Raw genomic sequence first — 9,183 nt, forward strand, 5'->3', positions numbered from 1 at the left:
CGTCAATTTTTTGTGGACAAATAACCTTTAATTGTAGAAAGAAACAGTGTTTACATGGTCCAGCAATTGCATGACAACATAAGTAAATGAGCAAAAGCAAAATACCTAATGTTTTTACCAAACTGGATTACAAAAAAGCAGAGCTTGCACCAAAGAGGAGTCTTCACAGGTCACAATGCAAATATTTTAAGTAATCCCCAATGAGTTATTGAATCATTAACAAACAGCAATTAAAAAAATAATTACAAAGATGCAGTCAGGAGCTGCAGTGACTGGCTGAAAGTTGGATGGGCAACAGGAATGAAGGTGGGCACTGCGGACACTTCATGCGGAAAGATCGCTGCTGTTAAAGCGGTCTTGGTCGTACACTTCGGCCACCACTTTGCGACCGCCAAACCAGCGGTCGTTGAGGGCTTGAATAGCTTTGTTCATCTCAGACGCCATGGAAAATTCTACAAAGATCTTGACGATAATGTCAGCATCCTCCTCTTCTCCTTGCTTTTCCTGGTAGATGATGACTCTGTTGACGGAGCCGAACTTGCCACACTCTTCTGTTACCTCACCTTCCAGGTCATCGTCTATGTCCTCTGGTCCAACCATATTTCGAAGAACCATTACTGTGGACTGGAGAATCAAAGGCCGGAAATTGTTTATGAAAACACTACATACATCTAAATCCCCCCCCTTCTCACAACGTTTACCTCTGATTTTCTAAGCAGCTTCTGCATGACCATGTGTCTGGCACTGCTGCCCGAGATACTCATGTGCTCCTGATCGCTCAACATCTCCTGTCCTGTACCATCCTGGAGCATCTCCTCTTTCTCCTCCTTCTTTTCTTGTAGGTTGGCCGCCCCAGCTTGACTGGACAGGACTGGAGGTGAGGCAAGCACAGGGTTCACCAAGCCCACCTGGGGAAGCACTGGTATTGGGGGACGCACCGGGGTCACACCTTAAAAAGGACATCAAGTGTGAGAGGATGACAGTTAAAATACAACAAGTCAGATCAAGTTCCTTTTAAACCTCAGCTGTGTATGGTGATGGTACCTTTAACATTCAGTATCAAATCATTTTTGTGCCTCCAGAGAAGCCGGTCTCTAACAGCAATGTCTCTGAACAGCTTAATGTTTACTGTTAATCACACTCGTGGTCCATTGTACCCACCTGTGATGACCCCGGGCGCCTGCGCAGCCATAACAGCCTGTGGAATTCCCATTTGCTGACTAAGAAGCTGGGGCGCCGCTAACGCCCCCAGGACTGATGCGCCAGCTACAGCCTCCTTAAGAAAGGGGGGGCCGAAGACATTAGGTAAGGGAAACACACAGAACACAACACAAAGGCAACACAGTCAACCATCAAGCAGTAATGGCACAAACTTAACTAAACCACTCTTCAGAACTACTGAGGTGGACTAATTTACAGCAGGCAAATATAGTAATTAATTCAACTGGAAACTGTATTCACATTGGACAATAATGTAATTTGTGCTTACTAAGAGATGACTCTTAGCGTACACACCCAATCAGTGAATGGGAGGAGCTTCTTCCTAATGCTACACAACAATGGGGATCAATAACAATCTGTAACATTGCATCAAGATTGTACCGATTTTCAATATATAAACATGATTAGAACAAAATTAAATGACACTGTCACGCCTGTGACCTGTCTAGTAAACTGGCTTTCTCCCAGTCACCTGAATAAAAGTTTAAATGGCCATCAGTTCTGTTTTTTTTATATTTACCTGGAAGGCCATTAAATCCCTTTGGAAGGGATTCATACTTGCCTGGGCCGTTATCTTGGCAGTGGCTGCCGCGGCAGCCACAGCCGCTGCAGGAGGCAGGCCACCAGGGGTTGTGGGGGTTAGTAGGGGCATAGGAGGGGTCACTGCTTTGCCCACTCGAAGGTACTGACCCCCCAGGTCAAAGAGGTTCATAGAAGACACAGCATCAACGGCCGACTGTGGCTTTTCATACTCTGCAAGTTAATAAAATTGTTGTTAGAAGCAACGTGACCGATAAAGAGACGAGCGTGAGCGAAAGCCGTCCCCCACCCCCTCTCAGCTCACCAATGAAGCCAAAGCCCCTGTGTCGTCCTGAGGTGGGGTCCCTGGCTAACGTACAAGATTTGATCCTTCCAAAAGCCTCAAACACACTTTTGATGTCATCATCTGACAGGTCAGGGTGCACCGAAGCCACGTAGATGCGGTTAAAAGCGCGCGCTTCCTCTGCCAGCTGGTCAATGATGGGTTGCGCCTGACCGATGTTACTTGGCCGTCCAACCTATAGCACAGATCATACCAGCAGGGCTACTTAAACGCGGTGTTGCCATAGGAACCGAGACTGCACTCCGAATGCCTTATACTGCAGCTGTCTTGTCTAGTCAAGTCTAGAGGAAATGGCCAATTTCACACCTCAAATACGAGCTCTCAGAAAGTCTATTTCTCATTTGAAATGATCTCCTGTCACTGTCTACAAGATTTTAGAAAACTGATAGCCAATTGTGACATTATCCAGGGTTTCCGCTACATGTAATTCATCATGACGCACCGCCACTACAAAATAAAAGCCACCACACCTTAAAAATGTGTTTTTAACTTGAAAACGTTAAGATATTGTTTGAACAGATATACTGTATATGCTATATAGATATATCTTATTTACGCACATATTGACCACAATTACTTTGAAAACTATTTAAATATCATAAAAATGTTTCACTGCTCTTTATTTTGATGAACATGCACCAGAACCGTCTGTCTACCCTGTTGGCATTTGCGCATGTGTGACAAGATAGACACCAATCTTGTGCTGACGTTCACTTTGTTCCTTATTATCATGAGAATGAAAAATAGTCTGTAAAATGTGTAGTCAAGAACGACAGCTTGTCACTTTGTGACATCTTTGTTTACACATTTTGCCTCTCTGGCGGCAGCTAGCCAGCTAGCTCGTTTTAGTGCCACGGGCGAGCTACATTTGGCTATCACGTTCATGGTAACTTACTTTTTTAAAGTGCTACTTAACAATCTTGCTCTCTTGTTATCATTACAATACTTATGGCTTGTCTTCAAAACACTAGATGTGTGTCCAAGTTGTTCAATATAAACATGTCGCGTGTCCAGCTTTAGACAGCGACGCTATCACGCGTCTCCAACAGGTAGCTTGTATGCTAGCAGTAGCTCACCAGCTGATAAACCTCTTAGTATTTCTGTAAGTGTTCTATTCAAATATGATGCCTGTATTTAATGACAAATGAGCACAGAGTAGAGATGTGCGTTGTAAATAAAGTACAATTTAAATGTTGGCAGTCACATAAAACACAAATAGCTCACCTTTCTTTTTGTCAAAGTAGCTTTAGTAGTGCTGCAAGTTGGATACACCTGTGCTATCATAACCCTGGACTCTCAATTTATACTGCCAATACAGGATACATTTCTATAACCCTGTATAATTAAATTATTTTATTTTGTTAATTGTGTTATTTCGAACTAAAAAATTATTGAGCAATTCCTTTCCAATGTATTGGTATTACGCTACAACAGGCATCAAATTAAATTTAAGTTTGTGTCAAATAGTACAACATTTTGTACTAGTCACATCGGACTATTTGACTACATTTTTGACGCTCACTGTAAGTGCTCTCAGCAACTTTGCCATTACACGAACAGTTTTGCAATGTCCTTGGTTCATGTTCTGCAGGTTGTTGAACAGTGTTAAATAAGTTAATTGAATAAGTCATAATTGTTAGTTGTCATAATAAAAAAAATAAATAAATAAAAGGCAGATGCAGCAGCGGCACGACAAAGCGGCGGCATTCCCATGTAGCCCACCGCCACCACACGTTCAGAAAATCCTAGGGGAAACCCTGTGATCTGTGGCTATAAATCAATGGTTGTCTATTCTCTCAAAATTTTCCTTAATTTTGCAAACTCCACTTAAGTGACTCGACTATCGACGGGACTGGGATCTGTACTACAGATGGGGCGGCCAAGCAACACCAACCAGGCGCAGCCCATCATCGGCACAACATAGCAACAGAGTGATGCAGCGCGCCGCTGGGAATCGCACTACAACACCTTGGTACATTGTGGACACAACATGCAACACACACACACACAGTAGTGTGAAAAAGTGTTGTCCCCCTTCCTGATTTCTTTAAAAGTAAGAAATCAGGAAGGGGGCAAACACTTTCACACTACTGTACACAAGTCAGACACACACACACACGCACACGCACGCACCTGCAAAGCAACACAGACAAGGAAAAGAAAAAAAATTAGTGTACATGAGACATTAAGCGCAAATGTGTTTTATTCTGATTATATTAAACAGTAGATCCTCGCCTATTTGCAGTTCGACATATTGGAGGATTTCCTTTACTGGTGAAAGTGGAATTTATCAGTTTTGTGGTAACCTAAAAAGAAAGGTTTGATGGCACTACCTGCAGGGAAGAAAGTGCTGCAGCTATGAATTCACCATAAGGCGCTGTCTCAAGTCAATTCCCTCAATGTTTTCCAGCAACAAGATGCTTTGACAAGACATCATGATGTGTAACTGTAAGTACAATACTGTGTACTGTACGCCTGCGCAATAATCCCTTGTTTATCACGGTTAATTGGTTCCAGACACTGATCAGTGAATTTCCGCAAAGTACACTTCCTTATTTATAAAGTGAATATTTTCATAGTTAGAGCATAGAAAACCTGTTTACAACCTTTGAGATACAATTTTTAACATTGTTAGAGCCCTCCAGGCATGAAATAAAACCCCTATAGCGACATTTACACTCATGTTAGCCTATATAGTAGACATAATTAGAGAAAATTAGACATAATACACTCAGGTTAGCATTGGGAGTTGTTTCTTTTCTTTTTTTTTTTTACTACTTCCGGTTTCTGTACAGTACTTGTTGCAATGCTGCTTGTCTCGTTAATACATTACTGACATCTAGTGACCAGTGTAGAATACTACATATCACAATGTGTTTAAATGTGTCTTCTGAATGCCTTATATTTGTTTTTAGTTCATTTTGCCACTTTTTGCTGGAAAACGCTTAATTTAGCCACAAAATATGCAACATGCCTGGTAAAACTGAATTCAAAATGTGTTTTATAATTGTGAAATGCATAGCAGTGATTCTCAACTGGTCGGTCTGGTCTGGGGGGTGGGAGAACCCCACCACGGGGGTTCGACTTTGTCAAGCTTGCGCGGGAGGGGAAGAACATCGATTGGGGACTTAATGTATTATTCGTCCAACACACAGCTGCAGATATTTGCTGGAGAAGAGCACGCCACAGAGAGGTCGGCGTTTCACCGCTGCAGCTCATGTTGTGTTCCCACAAGTCCCTTTAAATATTCGAGAAGTTTCTGCAATTTAGGTTGCCGATTCTCAGTAAGGGGTGAAGGTGGGTCCTGCAACCAAACTGGTTGAGAACCACCGGTTTAGAGTATCCCAAAAAAAGCTTTAGAGCTTTTTTTTTTGGGGTGCTTTGGCGATTAGTCACGGGTTTTCACCTGAGAATAGCGGGGATCTACTGTGTACAGAAAAGTGGTTCACTACTTAACTTACCATTAGCATTAAAAGCTCAAAGCAGTTCCAGACAACTCACCTTAATGTTTCGCCCACCCAACATGACGGAGTTCATCTGCTCGAGAGCCAGCTGAGCAGCTTCTGGCACGTCATACTCCACAAAGGCAAAGCCCTGTGTGGTCGACAAGAACAAAATGAACCCAAAAGACCTCAAGCAATCCTCTCTGCACACCTGTAAGCTATACTAACCTTGTGCTTCATTGTTACAGAATCCCAAGACATGTCAATGCTCTTGATCGGGCCAAAGGGAGCAAAGGCCTGTCTGATGGTGTCCTCGCCTAGCTCATAGTAAATGGAGCCCACATACACCCGACACATGATGGCTAGAGCACGTTGCCGCTGAGCTGCCACCTGCCAATCAAGGGGAAAAACAACACATTAGCATTAGAGAGAAAACAGAAGAAGCAAGAATATGCACGCACACGCACACACAAACGTAAAGTAAATGTGTATTTTCTACTGTGCTTGGTTTCCCAAAAGTAGCCTGAGGCCAATTCAAAGTTAGGGGGAGGTCTGAAGATAATGAGGTAAGGTAATCAAAAGGACAGACCGTTGTGGAAGAAGACTTATTATGTACATGTATAAAGAGTTATAGATGACATGAGAGGCAGAAAAACACTGGAGTGATTGACATGCACAGCCCTCACAAATATTTTGCTTCAGAAACTGACCTGTAGTCCAGGGATGCAAGTAAGGTAAAAAAAAAAAAAAAAAAAGTGGAGGAAAGTATTGGACGGAGGTCATCTATTTAACAACTAAAAATAAAAGTGCTTCGGTATGTTCCATCACCAAGCAAACAAGAGCTTAATTCCCGAAAATATCAAAGATATGCATTCCGCTCTCATTTAAATCTAACCATCCTTTATTCCATGCCAGGATGGTTTTAAAAACCACTTATAGACATGAGCTTAAAGTTAAGTGAAAAAACCCCACTGTGACTCAAGAAAACTGAACTTCCCTACCCATTTTAAATGTCTCTCAATGGTTTTATTGTCGATCACTATGGCAGATACACTAGCTATAGAAAGCCATTACTCTTCCTAAATATACATTCTTTTGATTAAAAGGCAGGGATTGGTGCCAAATCAACCGATACAAGAAGGAGCAAACAGTCTTTTTTCATTGGGAATGCGCACAGAAAAAAATTTAATAATCTATTGACCGATTGTAAAGGTGAGAGAGGATCTCCAAAGCCCATAGTCACTGCTGCCATCTGAAAGACAGTAAAGACGAAAAAGGTGCTGAAAAGTAGGTTAGATATCCCTTAGCTTTGTTTTTTTTTTCTTAACTTTCAAAAAGTTTATTACACTCAGACAGACAAATGTGCTTATGCCTACTCTATAAGCAGACTCTTCCTCTAAACAACATACAGTTTGGCGAGTTGCCTCCTCTGATTGAATGACAAATCACCACAATTAAAACAAGCTGCCTTGAGGAGAACAGATTTAACATTATAACCAATTCCTTCATGAGGACTTGACATGAGGCCACCTGAAAAAGAGCAGAGGCAAAAGCAGGGACACGGTCTACACATGGTCTTTTTTTCACTGCACAAGAAAGGGAAGGGGGGGGGGGGAAGTGTCCAATAGTTTTGCTTTTAAAGAAAAAGATAGCTGCATAGAGAGACATTATGTCTAAAAGGGTCACAGCCTGCGGTGCCAATACAAACTTTTTGTATGGCATAGCACCACAAGGTAAAAATGTGCATCTCACCTGCAGATTGGTGAGCTGCTGTTGCTGATGGGCAATGGTCTGCTTCACCAATACACTCTTAATGCTCTGTTCCATGGCATACTTCTTTGCCTGCAAAAGTAGACAAATACGTTTACCGTTATGACATCTTGTTGTGGTGGGGTAGATGGCCAGATGGGTCCTTGTCCAATTTACATAATTGTCCTTGACACATGTTATTTTTATTAATTCCTCCCCAATGGATGAGTCCCAAAGAATATGTTCTTTAGAAGGGCTAACAAGTAGTGTTGAGTATGATACAGAGACACTGGTGTATGGAATGATTTACCTCTCGGGGGTTCCTATAATTGTGGACTTTGCCATATACACACGATGCATTACTTTTGTTAAATAAACTCAATGTCTCCATTTTATATGCCTATCAACTCAATATTAATATCAACAATGGCAGCCAATGTACTTGCATACTCTAAGTGTCAATTAAACTGTAGTCTTGATTCAGCATGTACGGGTTACCAATTATAGCTATATTAATTTATCTGTCAAAGGCTACGAAATAAACAGCTGTCAATCTGACTATTATGACATCAGAACATTAATAAAGCAACACACATTTAGGAGATGTCATTAATGCTTGTCATTAATGCTTAAAACACATCACTTAAAACATTAGGAAACTCACACTGGCAATACTTTTTGCACCTATACATCATAGTAAGAGGATAATTATTAATGAGTAGCGCCAAATCAATTTGTGGTGATCGAAATTAATTAGCGGTGGGCTGCCACAAAGAAATTAATGTACGGGAAACGGCGATATTGTTTTGCTTTTGATTTGCTCACTTTTTATTACCCCACAGCATCCATAAAAAGTAGCATACATGCATCATGGCCATTTATGCAAATTAGATGAATCACAGACAGATTGCAGACCTGTGGGAAAAAAAACTATTATGTCAAGGGTTTTCTTTCTTACCCTCTGCAGCGCCTCCTGCTGCTCTGGGGTGAGTGGCGGCAGGCCAAGCTTGGAGCCTGTGCCCTGTCCATTCTCCATCGTCATTACGTCACCTCCCTGTGATTCAAAACCAGCATTAAACATCACAGTGAGGCACAGTCTCGTGTGTATGTATCTATTTCTACCATAGGCCTACAAGTGTAAGATATTTACTAGGGACATTCATGTCACCGCACACATTTCCAAACAGACAGGCATGTACAGGGCATACATCCCGATTTGTTCCAGGTGGGACGTGTCGAAATCCTTACCTACCAAACCTGCTAATCGTTGGATCCACCACACTTGAGGAGGGAAAGCCCCCGAGGGGAGGATGATGGGGAAGCTTTAACAATTCAACAAATTCTAGGGAAGATGAAAAATGTCTTCAGACTAGTGTTTGTTCTTTATCCATCTTTACGTTCACGTTAGCGCGGGCCTCGCGCTGGTTTTCATTCGACGCGTGCAGCCGTTGGCCCGAAAATACAAAACTCAACTAAAAACGGCATCAAAACCCAACACTTGTTCGTCTCAGATATATTAGCGTGTAAAGACGCCTAAAATACACAGAAATCACAAAAATCTAGTGGACTAGCTAGCCCCTGTTTCATTACGGCGCTAATCTTATATTAGCTTTGATGCTAGCGGTAGCTAACCATTCATTACAAAGGCGCGTAAAGCAAACTGCATTTCCCCTTCGATAATTACGTCCCTTAGCTTTACAAATACGCTATTCCGACAGAAAAACACACCGCGAAGATGTTTAAAACTGCTCACTTTAGCCAAATCAAGTAAATATGTTTATTTGTCGACGATTTTATTTACCGCAGTCTCCGTAACCGCCATGAAGTACACCTCCTCCTTGGAGAGGCCCTCGCTCAGTAACGATCGCGAGATTTGGGAGGTTTTCT

General features: G+C 42.0%; 1 protein-coding gene across 8 annotated transcripts; it reads right to left on the bottom strand.

The window, feature by feature from the left end:
* Positions 1-6: 6 nt before the first annotated feature.
* Positions 7-9,171, bottom strand: puf60b (poly-U binding splicing factor b). 8 transcript variants are annotated; one of them, XM_054766254.1, is made up of 12 exons: positions 9,098-9,171; positions 8,545-8,638; positions 8,255-8,350; positions 7,300-7,389; positions 6,749-6,799; positions 5,776-5,937; positions 5,606-5,698; positions 2,066-2,279; positions 1,742-1,974; positions 1,162-1,276; positions 702-949; positions 7-624 (listed from the first exon to the last, which is right to left on the bottom strand). In XM_054766254.1, exons 3-12 carry the CDS (start codon positions 8,336-8,338, stop codon positions 325-327), a joined length of 1,590 nt encoding a protein of 529 aa, XP_054622229.1. In that variant the 5' UTR covers positions 8,339-8,350; positions 8,545-8,638; positions 9,098-9,171; the 3' UTR covers positions 7-324. The 8 variants fall into 8 exon arrangements, with proteins under 8 accessions (XP_054622229.1, XP_054622231.1, XP_054622234.1 ...); XM_054766256.1 differs by having other exon boundaries at positions 8,549-8,638; positions 9,098-9,164; XM_054766259.1 differs by lacking the exon at positions 8,545-8,638 and having other exon boundaries at positions 1,784-1,974; positions 9,098-9,165.
* Positions 9,172-9,183: the final 12 nt, after the last annotated feature.

The sequence above is a fragment of the Dunckerocampus dactyliophorus genome, chromosome 21 (genome assembly GCF_027744805.1).
Source record: "Dunckerocampus dactyliophorus isolate RoL2022-P2 chromosome 21, RoL_Ddac_1.1, whole genome shotgun sequence".
Taxonomy (NCBI): domain Eukaryota; kingdom Metazoa; phylum Chordata; class Actinopteri; order Syngnathiformes; family Syngnathidae; genus Dunckerocampus; species Dunckerocampus dactyliophorus.